The following is a 19,870-nucleotide window of genomic DNA, read 5'->3' as shown; positions in this document are numbered from 1 at the left end:
AGCGTAATTTTAAGGTGATTGGAGGGAATTATGAGGGAGATGTCAGAGGTAGGTTTTTTTTACACCAAGAGTGTTGGATGCATGAAGTGAGCTGCCAGCGGTGGTGGTAGAGGCAGATGCATTAGAGGCATTTAAGAGCCCCTTAGGCAAATGGATGACAGAAAAATGGAGGACTATGTTGGAGGGAAGGGTTAGATTGATCTTAGAACAGGTTGAAAGGTCAGTACCACATCGTGGGCCAGAGGGTCTGTATTGCACAACAACGTTCTATGTTGTATTAACCATGATTAATTGACACCTATATTAGGAACATTGCAATGGAATTTAGTTAAAACATGGGTGTGGCAAAAAAGTTGTGTACTGTCCTTCAGGCGAAGGTGCCACAAAAATATTGAAAGGTCTAGATCAGGAATTCCCATCCTGGGGTCCAGGGACTCCTTGCTTAATGATATTGGTCCCTGGCATACAAAAGGTTGGGAGGCCCTGGTCTACAAAGAGTGAATCTAGGATCAGAAGGCATAGCCTCAGAATACAAGGACGTCCTTTTACAGCAGAGATGAGGAGAAAATTCTTTAGCTTAGTGAATCTGTGGAATTCATTGCCACAAATGGCTTGGAGGCCAAGTCACTGGCTATATTTAAAATGGAGTATGATAGATTCTTGGGGTGTCAAAGGTTACTGGGGTCGAGAGGGATAATTAATCAGCTATGATCAAATGATGGAGCATGCTCAGTGGGTCAAGTGACCTCTTTCTACTTCTATATCCTAACATCTAATACTCTTTAAACAAAATGGGTAATACCATGGGCATAATTTTAAGGTAATTGGAGGAAAGAGTTCGGGGGTTGTCAGAGGCAGGTTTTGTGGTGGGGGTGTGGAACTCCTTGGCACGGGTGGTGGTAGAGACAGATACACTAGAGGCATTTAAGAAACTCTTAAATGAGCACATGGATGATAAAAATGGAGGGTCATGTGGGAGGGAAGGGTTAGATTGATCTCAGAGTCAGTTAAAAGCTCAACATAACATCGTTGGCTGAAGGCCCTGTACTCTGCTGTATTTTCTATGTTCTATTGTGGAAGACTCTAACTGATCATGAGGTAAGAATGTTCTAAGGATGATCCCTTTTCCTTTCTTAAACTAGAATTTTGGTAAACATGGATGACAACATCATAGAACACTACTCCAACGAAGATACCTTCATTCTCAATATTGAAAGTCTGGGTGAGAGCTTCAAGATCACTCTGACTGAAATTTAACAAGGGCTTTGAACAATATGTACTTCGCAGGGTTGGATCGGAGTTTGGCCAGCGTGCTGGTATCAGCCTGACTGCTGAATACCTGTTAATGACAATCGAGAAAGGGCTTCGCTCTCGTAAAGTGAACAAACTGTGTACAGTTAACAGAAATCAATGAAGCTGAACTGCTGTGTCTCTTTACTCCATAATTTTCCAATATTACATCTTTAGATACTGTTGTATTAATCATTCCAGCAACTTCAGAATGAACACTATGATGATGTTCTGGGAGGACAAGATTTTAGCTATAGGCGATTGAATTGGTAAGGGCATTGGATGCAGTCATGCCCGGTAACCATGGATAGCTCCATGGTATTTGCCATCAGTTTTGTCCTGTTCCAATGATCTGTTCCAATCACATACAGGATTTTCCGTAGTGGATGCATTCATCGATACCTCAGAGAACAAGCTTGTGAATGGGAAAGTAAATGTCACTCCAGTCGCTTCATCATTTGGAAAGCAACGTGTTTTATTAATTATGAGAGCTTCTACATCATCTGATTGCTTGTTAGTCAAATACATATGCAATTAAGATTGATAGACCTAATGCTCCCACAGGTTATACAGACTATCTGTGTCTGTCTATGTAGCAAGGGAGCCAATATCACCCTTAGTAGAATTTGACACTAATTGAAATAGAGAATAGCGTATATAATTGTAAAAACAATGTCTATAATGTGCAATATTAAATTTTACATAAGGCATGTTTACTGCCATTATGCTTTCTTTGGGTTGAGGGTTTTTGCGGTAGTGTGTATTTTTATTTTTTAATATAAAATCTGTCTCCTTTTGTCTATAAAGTTAGAAAGGCATCTCGAGATTTTACAAAGTGACTGTATAAACTGCAATCCAGGCTATTTAAAGGACTCGGGAAACTTGAACGTTTTTACACATTGAGTTAAAACTGTATACAAGGTAATATTTTTGGAAATGGGAGTTGGGATCTTTTCAGACTTTAAAAAGACAGTTGTATTTTATTTTTTGTACAATTTTTTAAGAGCAAAATAAACATCAGCGAACATGGACTTCTGTTGTACTTTTTAAGGATGTGGTACCAGGCCTGACCTGCCCTCCAGTTCCACACTGGAATTCAAGCGCTGGCTGTTAGTGGGCGGCATGGTAGCACCAGCTGTAAACCACACAGTGAAATGCATCATTTGTGTTAACAACCAACGATGTGCTGGGGCAGCCCATAGTGTTGCCACACATTCCAGCGCCAACATACAGCAGTATCCCCACAATTGATAAATGGATTGTGACTGGAAAAAACTGACAGGGCATGGCAATACACAAAAAAAAACACAACAAAGAGGTCTTCCTCTTTCCTTTCTAGCCCTGAAGAAAGGTCTTGGCCCGAAATGCCGACTTTCCATAGATGGTACCTGACCTGCTGAGTACCTCCACCATCTTGTGTGTGTGGTTTCTCTAGATTTCCAGCATCTGCAGAATCTCTTGCATATCCTGTAAGTCACCATATACGGCCCTGAGATTCTTTCTTTGTGGGCATTCTCAGTGGAACAAAGAAATATAATAGAACCAATGAAAAATTATACATAAGCTAAGATTGACAAACAACCAACATGTGCAAAAAAAAACAAACTGCAAATACAAAAAAACACAAATATAGATTCATAATTGTTCAATATCAATTCCAGTACACAAGTGTAAAGGAGAATGAAATAATTGTTACTCTGGATCTGCTGTAGCACAAAAAAAAAACACATAAGAAAAAGAATACAATAATATAAAATATATTATCTTCAGAATCTAATCTGCAGATTAGTTTATACACATTGATTGTAGGTGATGCTTGGCACAGGAATGTCTGTACGTAAGGTGACGCACAGGAAATGATAAAGTGGTGGTTGGTTAGTGGGTGGAGATGACGATCAGCCCCACTGCATGGGGAAAGTAACTGTTTTTGAGTCTGGTGGTCCTGGCATCGATCCTGTGCAGCCTCCTCCCTGATTGGAGTGGGACAACTGGCCTGTGAGCAGGGTGGGTGGGGTATCATTGGCCTTTTTCTGGCACCTTTCTGTATATATATCCTTGATATTATAATAGAAATAATGAATACATAATAAATGGATAATACTGAGAACATGAGTTCAAAGTAAATTTATTATCATAGTACATTTTTGACCAGAAAGAACTGCAGTCTACAAATCAGTGAATTCGAATGAATCGGGGACAGTGGAAGCAGACAAACCAATTGCCTTTGTTCTTGCTGTGAGTTTGGAGGACTGTGAAGCTGTTTTGCATACTGCATTTTGAGAACAGGTTTTGCTTGACTAAATCAGTGTTTTAAAGTAGAGGCAATGATGCTCCAGAAAATCTGCTGGACTAGAGATCATTCCAAACAAGAAGTTTTTGGTATGATAGAACTCGCAGGTTTGTGAATGATGGGGTCTGTGTCTGCTCTAAATTGATGTGAGCTGGTTACTGGTTTGGTAAGTGATTTAGAGCAAGGAGCCATAACTTATCGGTTGTGACTTGTGGAAGAGGGCAATAAATGGATGCTGGCTTGGACTAGAGCCATTAAGAAGGTGATATAGGCCACTGAGATGACCCACAGCCAATGAAAAGCAGAGACACCTCTCCAGAGACCAATTATTGCGGATGTGAAGGTTGGAGCGGGACCACAAGGAACACATGGCCAGTGTTGACTCCTTTTCCAGGTATCACCTTTTCTATTCTTTGACTGTTCATGGAGGGTCAGGAAAACATTAGTAGGTGTGCACACAGGTATTAGGTTGTGTTAATTCTTGTGAACTGAGCCAATGAAAGTACTTGTTGATAAATACAGATTCTCTTCGTGTCTCTCCAATCATTACTACTAAGGGGTAATAACATATGCCACCATACACAACCCTGAGATTCATTATCTTGTGGGCATACTCAATAAATCCATAATTCAATATTCATAATAGAACCAATGAAAATCAGCACCAACAGGGCTGACAACCACTAAACAAAAAATAATAAATGCAAAAATCCTAAAAGAAAGAAGAAAAAATAATATTAATAAAATAAATAAGCAAAAATGTCGAGACCTTGAGATGAAGAGTCCTTGAAAGTGAGTCCATCAGTTGTGGGAACAGTCCAATGATGGGACAAGTGAAGTTGAGTGAAGTTATCCCTTCTGGTTCAAGAGTCTGGTGGATGAAGGGTAATAACTTGTTCCTGAACCTGGTGGTATGAGTCCTAAGGTTCCTATACCACCTTTCTGATGGCAGCAGCAAGAAGAGAGCATGATCTGAGTGGTGGTGGACCCTCTTGTTGGATGATGCTCTCCTGCAACAACACTCCATATACTGTAGTTCGGCTCAATGGCAGGGAGAGCTTTACCCACGATGGGGTGCACCAAATCCACTACTTTTTTTTTGTAGGGTTTTCTGTTCAGGGCATTGATGTTTCAGTGATGCAGCCAATCAATATACTCTCCACCATATATCTATAGAAGTTTTTCAAAGTTTTATATATTTTGCCAAATCTTTGCAAACTTCTAAGGAAGTAGACTCACTGCCTTGCTTTCTTTGCAATTGCAGTTACATGCTGGGCCCAGGACATGAAATGATAACACCAAGGAAATTAATGTTGCTGACCCTCTCCACTTCTGATCCTCTGATGAAAACGGGCTCACGGACCTCTGGTTTCCTTCTCCTGAAGTGAATAATCAACTCCTTGGTCTTGCTGACACTGAGTAAGAGGCTGTTGTTGTGGCACCACTCAGCCAGATTTTCACTGCCCGTCCTGTGCTGACTCATCACCACCTTTAATTTGGCTTACGACAGCAAGCTTGAATATAGGATTGGAGCTGTACTTAACCTCACAGTCATAAGTATAAAGCGAGTAGGGTAGGGTCCAAGCACACGTCCTGTTGTGCACCATTTCTAGGTGAGGAAACCGAGAATCCAATTGCACAAGGAGGTATAGAGGCCAAGGTCTTGCAACTTGAGTCCATAGGTTGTGAAATGCAGTGATGAGGTGAGTGAAGTTACTCACACTGGTTCAGGAGCCTAATGTTTGAAGTGTGATTATTGTTCCTGATGCTGTTGCTGTGGGATCAAAAGCTCCTGCACCTCCTTCCTGATAGCAGGAGCGAGAAGAGAGCATGGTCTATTTTCTCTCTCCTCTCGTCGTTCTTTATTTTAACCTCTACCTCTTTCCATCATCTCATTCCTCCCTTTGCCCTTCCTGTACCCCTTCTCCTTTCCTGTCTCCTGGCTTTCAATTAACTATTTTGTTTGCTGTTTCTTCCACATGAAGCATATATCTTTTGTTTCCTTCCTCTCAGACTGCTTTACTGAAGTTGTCTAAATATTGCCTCTCACTACAGACTTTTAATGGCATGTTCATTTTTAATATGAGGTATTACAAAGCACCAACACATCCAACTGGTTTGGATATTTCAGTGAACTGGAATCAGAATCAGGTTTATTATCACTGATGTATGTTGTGAAAGTTGTTGCCTTTGCAGTATGGTACAATCCCTTAAAATATGGTGGATTCTGGTTAACTGGGCCATTAGTTAATCGAGGGAGCTGCTTTTTGGGGCAACTCTTAAAGAACAAAAGCTAATCAAGAAAATAGCCAGGATTCCATTTGTTTATTTAGGACATTATCTATGCTGCTAATTGGAACAGGAAACTGTTGCCGAAGTTTCTAACTAGTATCAGTGGCATGCACACTACACTGTGCTTAGAGAGAACAGTTTTTAAACTGCATCAGTTGCGTGTGTTTGTATTCAAAAAGCAGTGATTTTTGTCACTGATAGTTGGTGAGAAATAAGCAGTGAGACAATTCAGAACTGTTTTGCTCACTGTGTTTTCAAGCATACAGGCTTGGAGGTGCAAGAAACAGCCGGCAGTCGAAATGAAATGATTTTACTACTTCAACAAGTTAGGACCTATGAAGAATTTGAAGTTATCGACAATCATCTTGAATGTTACAATGAAAATGAAGATTTGGAGGATGCATTCATCAAAAGCATTGTATGAAGTCTGTTCATTATCTGCACTAGGTACTTGCGCCGATTTTGTTAATTTACAATCAATCAAAAGAACACAGCAGCATACACTGGATGAATGCCTCTATCAATAACTACAGTATTAGCATGTAATACAGTTTTATAATACTGTAGAAGTATTAGTGTGCTAATACACAATTTATTACTCAGTTGTCTTTTTTATACCTTCTTAACTATTTCCATAAAACTTCAGTTAAATGTGACATAATGCACTGGTCCTGATGTATCCCAATTAACTGGAATCCACTGTGTACTGTAAATTACAGTAAGAAATACACTCAGTGGCCACTTTATTAGATACACCTATACACCTGTCCCTTAAAGCAAACATTTAATCAGCCAATCATGCGGCAACAATTCAATTTATAAAAGCATGCAGACGTGGTTGAGAGGTTCAGTTGTTGTTCAGACCAAACATCAGAATGGGGAAGAAATGTGATCTAAGTGACTTTTACTGTGGAGTGATTGTTTGAGATGGGATGGTTTGAGTATCTCAGAAACCGCTGATCTCGAGGTTTCATGCACAACAGTCTCCAGAGTTTACCGAAAACGCTGTGAGAAATGAAAAACGTCCAGTGAGTGGCATTCACTGTAAATTTGAAACCGTTGTGTGTGGAAAATCCCAGGACATCAGCAGTTTCTGAGATATTCATTTTTCTGTGGGTTAACTTGTTAATGAGAGAGGTCAGAGGAGAGTGGCCAGAGTGGTTCAAGCTGACAGGAAGGCAACAGTAACTTAAATAATGAAAATATGGATAAGCGAGGTTTATAAGTTCGCAGATGATACATAGGTAGATGGTATAAGGAATAGTATAGAAGGTTACAGTGGGATATAAATCAATATATAGATGGGGAAATGGAAGATGGGATTCAATCTGGCCAACCAAGTATGAAATATTGCACATTCTGAGATCAAATGTAAAGAGGCAGTACAGTGCACAGTTAATGGCATGACATTAATAGAGTTGATTTACAGAGGGATCTTGACCTTCTTGAAAGTGACTGCAAAGGTTGATATGGCGGAAGGAAGGCGTATTGCATCATGCGTTTAAGGATGGAAAAGGTGTATGGGGCAAGTTTACTTCTTGTTTACACAGAGTGGTGGGGGCCTGGAATGTGTTGCTGGGGCAGCAGAGGGACCAAATTAAAACATAGATCCAAAAAGTCAACAAGCTTGCTGCCTGAGCCACATGCAAACTGGCACAGGGTCAATAAGGTTAGAGAGTTACACACACAAAATGCTGGAGGAACTCCGCAGGCCAGGCAGCTATGGAAAAGAGTACAGTCGGTGTTTTGGGCTCAAGGATTCATGTGGGAGAAGTGGGTTTGAATTTGTGGGATATTGGTGCCAGAATTGAGGAAGGAGAGGGAGCTGTTCTAATGGGAAAAGTATGGATATTGAAAAATGATGAGAGGGCAGGAGAGGTCACTGAATTCCCCAGAATAAAATACTAGCTTTTAACCTACCCTAAGATCAATCTAACCCTGTCTCAGTTTGGAAAAAATTAGAACTTTTGAACCCCGATTTGACTTTGAGAGAAGATGGGGTTCTTTTGCTAAATATTACCATTTAATTTGAATTATACTATATGGTTTCCTTCCAATTTTATTACTTAAAAAAACATGAATTGGCAGTTGATGACTCTTTTTCTTTATATATTTAGACGATGGTTAAACGTATTCCTTCCGGGGGTTGAGTCCCAATGATTTTTTTCCTTTTTTTTTGTAGTTAGTTTTTTTTTGGTTAGATGGGGTTCATTTTTTTCCTTCTTTTTCCTATATTAAAAAAATCCATTTTTATATATTATGATCAGCTTTTTTTTCTTCAGCTCTATTAATTGTATACATAATTATTTGTTGAAGTTTTGTATAATTCTATAGCTGTAGATTATGTACCAATAAAAAGATTTAAAAAATGAAAATGAAAACAATCTAACCCTTCCGTCCCACACAGACCTCCATTTGTCTATCATCCTATCTGAGCCTCTTAAATGCCCCTAGTGTATCTGCCTCTCCCACCACTGCTGACATGCACCCAGCACTCTGTGTAAACAATCTTACATCTGGCATCTCTCCTACACTTTCCTCCAACCCCTTTAAAATTATGCTCTCTTGTGGTAGCCATTTCTACCCTGGGAGAATGTACTTGGCTACTCACTCGATCTGTACCTCATACCATGGTGTACACCTATATCAAGTCACCCCTCACCCTTCTTCTATCCAAAGAGAAAAGCGCGAGCTCACTCAACCTATCTTCATAAGACATCCTCTCTAATCCGGGCAGCAACCTGATGAATCTCCTCTGTACCCTTTCTAAAGCCTCAATGTCCTTTCTATAATGAGGTCACCAATCCATTTATGGCTGCTTTGTTTATTTATTTAGCGATACAGCAGTGTATTCCCTTCGGGGCCTTTGAGCCACACCACCCCATCAACCTCCAACTGCCTTGATTAACTCTAACTTAATCACGGGACAAGTTACAATGAGCAATTAACCTACCTGGTACGTCTGTAGACTGTGGCAGGAAACTGGAGCACTTGGGAGAAACTCACACATTCCACTGGAAGGATGTACAGAGACTTCTTACGGACAGTGCTGGAATTGAACTCCAATCTCACCCCAGCTAACCGCTATGCTACTATGGGACCCTCTTAACCCTGTTCTCCTGCCTTCTCTTGCAACCTTTGATGCCCTTACTAGTCAAGAACTCTGCTTTAAGTACACTCAATGACTTGGACTCCACAGCCATCTGTGGCAATGAATTCCATAGATTCACCACCCTCAGGCTAAGGAAATTCTTTCCTTAGAATTACTGAAAGGGACATCCTTGTATTCTGAGGCTGTGCCTTCTGGTTCTAGACTCCCCCACTATAGGAAACAACCTCTCCACATCCACTCCATCTGAGTATTTCAATATTGAATAAGTTTCAATGAGATTCCACCTCCTCCACCCCCCACCCCCATTCTTCTAAACTTCAGTGAGTACAGGCCCAGAGCCATCAGACACTGCTTGTATGTGAACCTTTTTATTCCTGGGGTCAACCTCATGAACCTCCTCTGGACCCTCTCCATTGCCAGTGCATCATTTCTTAGATAAGGGGCCCAAAACTGCTCACCATATCAGGGATAAGCCTGGTACATAGAAAAGTATTGGTTCTTCATTTTTTTCAGTGAATGATCTGGCACCTTGCACTTGCTTTAGCCAAGCCACACACACAAAATGCTGGACGAACTCAGCAGGTCAGGCAGCGTCAATGGAAAAGAGTACGCAGTCGACATTTTGGATCGAGACCCTTTATCACGACTCTCTATCCACATATCTCAGTTTAACAAAGAATCACACCATATGCCATTAAATGTATTTTCTTCTCCAACATTTTAATCAAATAAAACATTTTTTTTCTTTTACAAATGCTTATTTTGTGAAGAGGTTTTTCTTTCAACAGTTTTCACAACATCAAAAAGTAGAATGCTTAACTGCGAAATGCACAAAAAATTAAATTAAAATGCATTAAAAAACAATAATCACAGTTTAAACACACTGGACACCATGAAGTATTACTAGTACCTATCTGCTAAAAATTATGGACTTAGTTATCACAAACTAAGCTGCCCTCCTTACAACATCCACGAGGGAACAATCAGATTTAAGTGGCAGAAGCATGCAACATACAGAGAATGACAACCAACCATGAACTGGAGTCCATATGTCTATTTGTAGAGGCAAAAAAACATTACAAAGGAAGAGAAGGCTCAGTTGCTAAACATGCTAATATTGGAAAAATAATCTTTGTGGCCTGTTAAACTTAAGACATTTCCAATTCTAAACTCGTTTCTCCTAAAACCATTTATTTGGCTTCAGACAATAAAGGGTTAAATGAGTGCTCCTATCAGTGTGTTTCTTCCTACCAGTGCACAGGAATAATTTTGTTGAATGTTTTTACCATGATATTACCTGGGTACACAGTGCAAATTGGATTAGTATCAATGTGAAAATTTCATTTCCTGAATTGACTGAGCCAATGAAACGTAAAGTTGAAATTCAAAGCTGGTTTAATTGAGCCAACTGAGAAACCAGTTTTTGAAGCAAGGCCAGGTTTCCAAATGGAAGCAAGTGGACCAACTAATGTGGGCACATCGGTCAGCACAGACGAATTGGGCTGAAGGATCTGTTTCCATGTTGTCTTCTTCTATGACCTGCACAAAGTTTTTTTAAATCTTAAATATGATCACTCAGAACTTCTTTTAGTTTGATTGCCACAAGCCTATTTACCAAATGGAAGAATTGTTATTAACAGGATCGTTAAGTTTGATTACTCAGAGTAGCATGCATAAAATGCAGGAGGAACTCAACAGGTAAGGCAGCGTCTATGGAGAGGAATAAACAGTCAACACGTGTGTGTGTTTCTCTAGTTCTGCAATTTTTTTTCCTTCTTTCACACTTCACTCATGCCTTTAATTGGAGATCTCCACAGACCTCAGGTCTAAAAGCAAAAAAAACCTAAGCTGCCAGAGGTACTCAGTGGGTCAGGCAGCATCTGTGCAGGCAAAGCGATAGTCAACGTTTCAGGTCAGCACCTTCTTGCATCATGATTCCAGCCCAGCCTTACTCCACCATTACCAGCTATATCCTCAGCTGACTGTTCCTCTCCATAGGTGCTGCCTGACCTCCTGAGTTCTGTCAGCATTTTGTGTGTGTTACTCTAGGTTTCCAGCATCTGCATTTATAGTGTGATTCCTCATTTTGTGTTTGCTTCTCTTGTTATGGTCTTGAGATTCATTTTAAGGAACCATGGTCTTCTAAACAAACAGCAAGTGGAATTTGTTCTCAGCCAGCCCTTAAAGAAAGTCCACTGGAATGAGGTCCGTCACTACAAGTACAGTAGTTTAAAAACAGTTAGAGTTGTTTCTGTAATGTCAGTATGATGTGCCTTTTAAAAAGAAGGCCATTCGGTAAATAGACTCAGTGTAACAGGAAAAGAATACAAGCAATATTAAAAGCATGAACACTAGTTGGAACATAGAACAGTACATGCCCTTTAAGACATTTTAACCTACTCTAAGCTCAATCTAATTCCCCACTCCTACATATCCTTACATTTTTCTATCATCCATGTGCCCGTCTAAGAATTTCTTAAATATCCCTAATGTATCCCTCTGCCATCACCATAAACTCACCACTCTCTGTGTTCAAAACGAAACTTACTTATGACATCCCCTACACCTTCAAAAAACCTTAAAATTATGCCCTGATATTAGCCATTTCCACCCTGGAAAAAAGTCTCTGCCTATCCTCTCACTCTACGTGTCTTCCTTTTTTTTTTAGCATTTTTGCAAGTTTTGTTGTATTGGGGTCATGGTGGCAACATGTGGTAAATTCCCGGTAATGACAGCTTGACAAGGGGAAAATATGATCATGAGAAATTGCATCCTTTTATCTACTGCAAGGAAGCTACTCTTAGACTAGCACATGGATAAAAGAACAACAGACAGCTACGTGGTAGGGAAGGGTTAGATTGATCTTCGAGGAAGTTAAAAGGTTGGCACACTATCTGGGCCAAAGGGCCTGTTTCCATGCTGTATTGTTCTATGACTCCCTAAGAATGGGTGGTAGAAAAGGATATTGTTCAGTGAGTAGAAATGATCCAAGAACTGAAACAACCTGCCATACAGACATGGATGCAGAAAGATCTACGAGTAAAACTAATTGAACGTTGTTGGGTATCTGAATAGGAGTTGCTTCTTAGTTACTAAAGTCATCCACGGTGAAAGTATATTGACATTTTTTTCAAAGCATGTATTTTAACATCTTCTTGTGCACACACACACACACACACACACACACACACACACACACACACACACACACACACACACACACACACACACACACACACACACACACACACACACACACACACACACACACACACACGATAATCATTCGGTTCAGAGAACATAATTAGCTCATTCAAACAAGCTTAAAAACATTAATACATTAATCCTATCTGGTTCACTTCATTGGAGAGATTTCAAAGCTAATTTTGATTTGGCCAAAATTTGAATCCAATATCTTAATTTGAAATGTCGCCAAAGTGATAATGAATTCAGCTTTAAATAATCTACTGTATTATTTTAGCTATGGTGGATAAAGGCTAAGTAAATAGCCTCATGTAATTGCCTGAAATGAGGTAGATTAGTGAAAGCAGTGGAAGCTGAAGATCTGAAATAAAAACAAAAATCTTCAAACACGTTCTGACTTGAACACCATTTTGTGTATAACATGTTTAAAATTATTTAAAATATCACATTTGGAAGAGTTGAGGACACTGACATATTCCCACAAAAACTAATCTCTAACCTTAATTTCAAATTCAGTTTCTTAAAATGTTTGATTGTATCATATAACAGAAGGAAGAGCTTTGATAAGTAACAAGTGGAGAGTAGAGTCATAGAGTGCAGATGTAGGCCTTTCAGCCCATCTAGTCCATGCCAAACTGTTATTCTGCTTAGTCCCATCAATCTGCACCTGGACCATATCCCTCCAAAACCCTCCTATCCATGTACTTATCCAAACTTCTCCTAAATGTTGCAATCAAACCTGAATGCTGGCATTCCACACTCACACAGTCATCTGAGTTAAGTAGATTCCTTTCAGGTTCTCCTTAAATATTTCACCTTTCACCCTTAACCTATGACCTTTAGTTCTAGTCTCACCCAACTCAATTGAAAAAGCCCGCTTGCTTTTACCCTATCTACATACCTCTTAACTTTGTATACCTCTATCAATCTCCCCTCATTCTCCTATGCCCCAGGGAATAAAGTTCTAAATTACTCAACCTTTCCCTGGAACTCTGATCCTCAAATCTGTACTCCTTCGATCTTATTGATGTATTTCCTGCGGATACTAGGTGACCAGAACTGCACACAATACTCCGAATTAAACCTCAGCAACATCTTCTACATTACATCCCAATACTTTATGATGACCAATGTGCTAAAAGCTCTCTCTTCAACCTTATCTACCTGTGATACAAGGAATTATAGATAGTTAAAGATTTCTTCAGAAAGTTGCATTTTCCATCGCTGCTTGGATGATTAAAAGCATAAAGAGCAACATGGGGAATAAAAGCCCGAACCCAGTCAAAATACAGCGGGCTGGGACGATCATCTGCCCTTTTGTCAATAGATCACAAGTTGGAACCATCAAACTATTTCCTCCTTACTACCTCCCACAGGGATTTCAAAAGGAACTTATTCAAGGTCAGTTAGAATTGGCCATTAAAGAGTTAAGTTGAACGGTAAAATGAACTCACCGTAGAACAAAAACAAAACAGAACAAGAAGAATGAATAAATGGGTTGATAGGATTAAATGAAGATTGCCAAGGGGAGACTTGGATGGAAATTAAACAGCAGTTTCTGTGCAAATGAAGTTCCAGGGCAAAATGCTTCAGAACTAGGTCGGCATGCGGCCTCAGTGATGCAATAACTACTGCAGCAGCAACAACGATCTCTAGTGTGCGTTTTTTAGATTAACTTGCTTTATTTGTCACATACATCGAAACATACAGTGAAGCGTGACAAATCAGATCAGTTAGGGTGCATCCAGCAAGTATCGCCAAGCTTCAGGCAAAAACATAGCATACCTACAACTCACTAATCCTAAACGGTGCGTCTTTGGAATGTGGAAGGAAACCAGGAGGAAATTAACACATTATCGGGGAGAACGTACAAACTCTTTACAGTGGCGGATATCGAACTCTGTAAACCAATTGCACTAACCGCTACGCCATTGTGCTGTTCTGTTTAGTTTATAATTAGACCTCATGATTAAAAAATTGTTTATTTAGTCCGCATGAGATGGTAAGAATGATCTGGATGAAGGGTCTCGGTCCGAAATGTTGACTGTACTCCTTTCCATAGACGCTGCCTGGCCTGCTGAGTTCTTCCAGCATTTTGTGTGTGTTGCTCGGATTTCCAGCATCTGCAGCGAGATTTTCTCTTGCTTATGATAAGAATTATTTTTTGTTTTAATTTTACATCTAACTTTCTTTCCCATCACGTGGCAGAAGGGGAAAATTAAAGCATTTTCAAGCTTTGCAGCTAAGCTTGTTCATTTCATGGAATGACGTTCAGGTATCGTACACTGATCCACAGTACAAGTCACGTCTCTGTGTGTTCCAATTGCTGCATTGACTCATCTTGGCAACCCCAGCAAGGACTGAGAACACACAGCACCAAAGATGCATTTCCTGCCCACTGTACCTTTTGTGGTGTCAAGTGAAAGGTGTCCGCTTAGATACAGCATTCCCCCCCCCCCCCCACTGCTTGATGGGAGAGAAAGTTAAAGATAAAATTTTAAAAAACCATTCTTATGGTCTCATGATAATTAAATAATTAGTCCCCTCCCTTCTATTCCCCACTCTCCATTCTTTTTGCTTCTTCTCACCTGCATATCACTTTCCCTTCAGTCTCCTCCTCCCTCCCTTTCTCCCATGGTCCACTCTCCTCTCCTATCAGATTCTTTCCTCTCCAGCCCTTTACACTTCCCACCCACCTGGCTTCACCTATCACCTTCCAGTTAGCCTCTTTCCTCTCCCTTCACCTTTTTATTCTGGCATCTTCCCCCCCTCCCCTTTCCTTCCCAATCCTAAAGAAGAGACTTGGCCCGAAATGTCAGCAGTTTATTCTCTGCCATGGGTGCTAGCTGACCTGCTGAGCAGTTTGTCTATGTTGCTCTGGATTTCCAGCAGCTGCAGACTTCCTCATGTTTGCACTTAGTTCCATTGGGGTGGCGTGTTCGTGGTTATCATAATGCACCTGCGCCCCAGGTTCAATGTCACCGCTGGCTGTAAGGAGTTTGTACGTTACCTCTGTGACCGTGTGGGTTTCCTCCCACATTCCAAAATGACATATACAGATTAGTAGGTTAACTGGCCACGTGGCTGTAAACAGTTCGTGCAGGCTCATTGGGCTGGATGGGTCTCTAAGTAAATAAAATAAAGATCAAATATATATCCTGTTAAGAATATATATTCCAGGCTGGCAGAAATTCAATATATCAAAGATACTGGTCAGTGAATGAATCAGTAGGACCTGAGTGGTAGATGACATTCTGTGAAGGAAGCACAAATTAAGCATCATAACTGGATATTGGTGCAGTTATGCAGGAAAGCATAAGAAGAATGGTTGTCTTTTTTTGAAAGAGCTGAAATTTATAGATGCTGCCAGGAAGCTAAGGATACCTAATACTATTTTTATCATGAAAACAGTGAAGCAGTAATCAATATCAGAATTAAATGCAAGGATAATTTGGGGTCATTCAGAGCAGCCAACATTAGAAAATCAGTTAAGTACTGTAATCTGGAAGAAGCAACATTTTTTTTTGCACATTTTTACCACAAGTTCTTGCATTCTTGTTAAGGTAGAAATCTGTTCTTTTTCAGACTTCAAATGTTAGAGAATTAAACAGATCTATGACTCAAGAGGCCACTGATCTGGGCCAGATGGAAAATGGCTACCCTTCCTAATTCCACCTTTCAGCATTTCAACAAGTTCACTTCCAAGTACTTTTGATGTGTGATGTAGATTTCTGTCTCTACCACCTCACCTAGGTGGAAACAAATTTTTATCTTCACTCCTCCAACCCTTCTATCAATTATTTAAAACCTATGGCATTTAGTTTTTGACTTTTCAAGTGAAAAAGTTCCAACTATTTACTATATTTAAATCTCTCAATGTTACATTTAATTAAGTCTCTCTTTGATGTCCTCTTATACAAGGGAAGTAATCCCAACCAATCTATTTAACCATAGTCAAATGTTTTCACTCCTAGCAACATCCTTATATGGGTGTGTAGTGGTCAGTATAATGTTATTACAGCGCCAGGTTCTGTTCCTGCCGCCGTTTGTACATTCTCCCCGTGACTGAATGGGTTTCCTCCAGTTCCCCCCACATCTCCAAGCCGTGGGATAACAGGTTAATTGGTCATATGAGTGTGATTGGTCAGTATGGGCTTATTAGGCCAGAAGGGCCTGTTATCATGCTATTTCCTTAAATAAAATTTTAAAAAATTAAAACACTCTGCTCTGTGCACCTTTCAAACTGTCATCTAGCTAGCACTGTATACATTTCTAGCAAAACCTATCTGTTCTTACGTTCTACACTAAGTTAATAAAGAAAAGCAGCCTATTTTCCTTTATAACACGTCAAGCTGGTTTGTTATCAGTACAGATGGACTCCAAAGTTCTTATGTTGCACCAGTATCTTCCCAGTTGTGCATTTCCCTGCCTTGTTGCACCTTCCCAAACATACTGCTGCACATTTTTCTGCATTAAATTCCATTCGCCACTTTCCTGCAGAACATGTTTTTCCAGCTTAAATCTTTCCACCTCCTGTCGACTACTCAGCCTATTTTTCTATCACCGTTCAGCACAAACTAGATGTCACTGTGCTCTAAGACTCTATATAATGGCTACTCATCACAGCTGGAATGGATCTTAAAGGATCAACAGCATAATGCACATCTTGCAATCCACATTACCAACTCTTCCAATACACTTAAAACTTGAGCATTACTGCTATTTGATGAAGGAGATAGTGAGCAGAAAAAATGTTAAAGTTTCCACTTTAGATATTATGTGAAGTTCTTCTCTATTGACATCATTTAAATTGTTCCCCCGTCCCATTAATGCGTATCTCAATCCCCACTCTGCTGACCCCAAAAAAAAATCTGCTTCCAATGAGGGTCCCATTAGAGTGGAGAGGTACTGTCGGTCCTCTCTTAGCAGGGAGCTCAGTAACCAGGGGAAAAGCTTATATAACAATTTGTAGAGATGAATGAGGAGAATGATCATAGGATGGTAGAGGCAGAAAGATCCTTAATCCAAAAGGCAGGAACTGATGTGGTGTTACAGAGGCTTGCCTCATATCTCCAGGGATCCTGACCTTAAACATGCTTGTGAAGTTTCTACAGTCTCCCCATGACCACGTGGGTTTCCCCAAGTGTGCTAGTTTCCTCTGACATCCCAAACACTTGCAGGTTGGAGGGCCAACCGGTAACCAGGAATTGTCCCTGGTGGTAGGAAAATCACGGGAAGTTGATAGACATGTGAGAGAAAACAGGTTACAGGGAAGTAAGTGGGAGAATGGGATTGATCAGAGTTGGCTGCGATCAAATGGTCTCCTTCGATGAGAGAATTGGGGAAGAAGGTGGGAGTGGCACGTGGCAGAGGTGACAGAAGCTCTCAGATAAGCATATGGATATGCAGCTATTACCAGGGTAGATCAGTGCCACAAACTGATTTTCGTTTGCTGCAGATAAATGATTCTTGAGAAACAGTGAGTAGACTGGCAATTAAACTTTTATACACATTGTGAACTGCTTAATTTCATCTGGCAAATGAGTCAGAAGATACAATAATAAAGATTTCTATAGAACGAAGATACACTTGTGATTATTTTACTACAATTTAAATTGTTATAATAAGGCCTGTAGACCTGCAAGTGCTCCAGAAAGTGTACTTTAAAAAAAAAATCAACATGCACTTCTTGTACACTCGTGTTGCTATTATCAATTCTTATGTCTATAATTGCAATGGACCCTGGATACATATGCTTGTCTCATTACAATTAGGCATCCCACAAATGGCAATGCTGTAGTGTCTCAGTTTTGATACGCTTAGCTCTTCAGTACGTACTGGTACTCTTATGCTCCAACTATTGTAACTCTACTTCCAAATTTGACTCACTTTGTTAATTATTTAAACTATAAATTACAAGGTAATTTAATAAGAGGACAGAATTTTCAAATGAATTGCTCCTAAGTGCCCTGTCCAATTATCTCTTGTTCCTTTCATCTGAAGTCATTCTCAACTCCCGGGCCATCATTTGCAATAAGTTGATGGGAAAAAAGGACACCAAGATATGTAAACCGTGGCTGCCACCGGCCCTGTTTCTTGTCTCTGCCAAAGTTGAAGATTTTGTTTCAAAGGCAGTGAATCTCTGACAACCTTGTGCGAGAGTGCTATAAAATAGGACGAGAAGCAACTCTGCTCGTTTTCCTTTATATCTCCTAAACTAAATATTTGTCAGCCTATGACTTTGCAACTTGTTTTGCAGAAGGCAATTCCAACACTAATTCATGGGGACTCCCATAATCAACTTTACACTCTATAGGAATCGAATCTCATATTTACGGTAGATCAGCTCTCAATTTTAACCACATTGGGTTTAACTAACACCAATATACAGAGAATATCAGCATCATTCATTTTCAAAGGGTACAAACATCCACCTGACTGACTTAACGCTTGTTTTCACATCATTGATAACTTTTCCATATAAAGAAAGAGAGATCACTGACTGATTGGTGAACATATATCCCCCACATACATAAATATTGGTTCTTGTTAAACTCTGCAACCAAGAGGCACAAGGCCTTCATGAACAGAAATAAAATTAAAGCCTTTTTCTATTTCCAATTTTAAAAAGAATCTTAAGGTTTTTTGATTAATATAGATATAAGTATAGTAACAATGCCTTCACACAGCCAAAAACGCTGTGTAATATATCTTCAGACAGCATTTAAATAAACAGCCAGTTACAAATTGAGAATTATAAAAAAAAACAAATAGGCTGAACAATATCAGATGCGGCCATGAAGATGTGACTGAGTCGCCAATGACACAATGGCAGGAAGCAGAAACACAGCCACACCCACTGTCGTTTTCTTCACTCTTGGATTAATATTGACCTGCAGTACTAGGATCACACTGAAGGAGGCGGACGATGGAAGGATCACTTTTTGCACCTCGGATGAACTCTTCAAGGGATAGCTTTCCTACAATAAAACAAAAAAAAATCTAAACATGAGCATTCTAAATCTGATCAAATGGACTAGAGGAGTGAGGATTATGGAAGAAAATCTGCAGATGCTGCAAATCCAATCAACAGACACAAAATGCTGGAGGGACTCAGCAGGCCGGGCAGCATCTGTGGAAAAGAGCACACACTGGAGAAAAAAAGATGAGAAGTCAGAGTAAGAAGGTGTGAGAAGGGGGAGGAAGAAATACAAGGTAGTGGGTGTTAGGTGAATCTGGGAGAGGGGGAAGGGGTGAAGTAAAGAGCTGGAAACTCGATTGGTGATAGAGATAAAGGTCTGGAGAAGGGGGAATCTGATAGAAGAGGACAGAAGGCCAGGGAAGAAAGAAAAGGGGAAGGAGCACCAGAGGGAGGTGATGGGCAGGTAAGGAGGTAAGGTGAGAGAGGGAACTGAGAATGGGGAATGGTGAAGTGGGGGGCATCGCTGGAAGTTGGAGAAATTGATGTTCATGCCATCAGGTTGGAGGGTAGTGTTGACGGTGGAGGAAGGGAAGCCCCTTTCTTTGAAGAAAGAGGACCTCTCCTTAGTTCTGGAATGAAAAGCCTCATCCTGAGAGCAAAAGGAATATTCCATGATTTGAAGAAATTGAAATGCTATCTGTGTTATTAGACGTTTGAAAAATGATGAACATAAAAAGATGCCTTAAAAGGCACATTACAC

The 19,870-nt window shown here is 40.1% G+C and overlaps 2 protein-coding genes across 10 annotated transcripts in view; one reads left to right on the top strand and one right to left on the bottom strand.

Annotated features, from left to right (window-relative positions):
* LOC140730624 (grainyhead-like protein 2 homolog) overlaps positions 1-2,321 on the top strand; it is a 148,607-nt gene extending 146,286 nt beyond the window's left edge. For all 3 annotated transcript variants that reach the window (XM_073051355.1, XM_073051349.1, XM_073051341.1), the window contains one exon: positions 1,143-2,321. In XM_073051355.1, the coding sequence (XP_072907456.1) occupies positions 1,143-1,257 (115 nt within the window). In that variant the 3' untranslated portion in view covers positions 1,258-2,321. The remainder of the gene's footprint in view (positions 1-1,142) is intronic.
* A 7,364-nt stretch (positions 2,322-9,685) lies between these two features.
* LOC140730596 (neurocalcin-delta) overlaps positions 9,686-19,870 on the bottom strand; it is a 323,285-nt gene continuing 313,100 nt past the window's right edge. For all 7 annotated transcript variants that reach the window (XM_073051282.1, XM_073051290.1, XM_073051273.1 and 4 more), the window contains one exon: positions 9,686-19,168. In XM_073051282.1, coding sequence (XP_072907383.1) covers positions 19,071-19,168 — 98 coding nt within the window. In that variant the 3' untranslated portion in view covers positions 9,686-19,070. The remainder of the gene's footprint in view (positions 19,169-19,870) is intronic.

Source organism: Hemitrygon akajei, chromosome 1 (genome assembly GCF_048418815.1).
Source record: "Hemitrygon akajei chromosome 1, sHemAka1.3, whole genome shotgun sequence".
NCBI lineage: Eukaryota > Metazoa > Chordata > Chondrichthyes > Myliobatiformes > Dasyatidae > Hemitrygon > Hemitrygon akajei.
The sequence above is the reverse complement of the archived record's forward strand: the minus strand, read 5'-3'. Positions and strand labels throughout refer to the sequence as shown.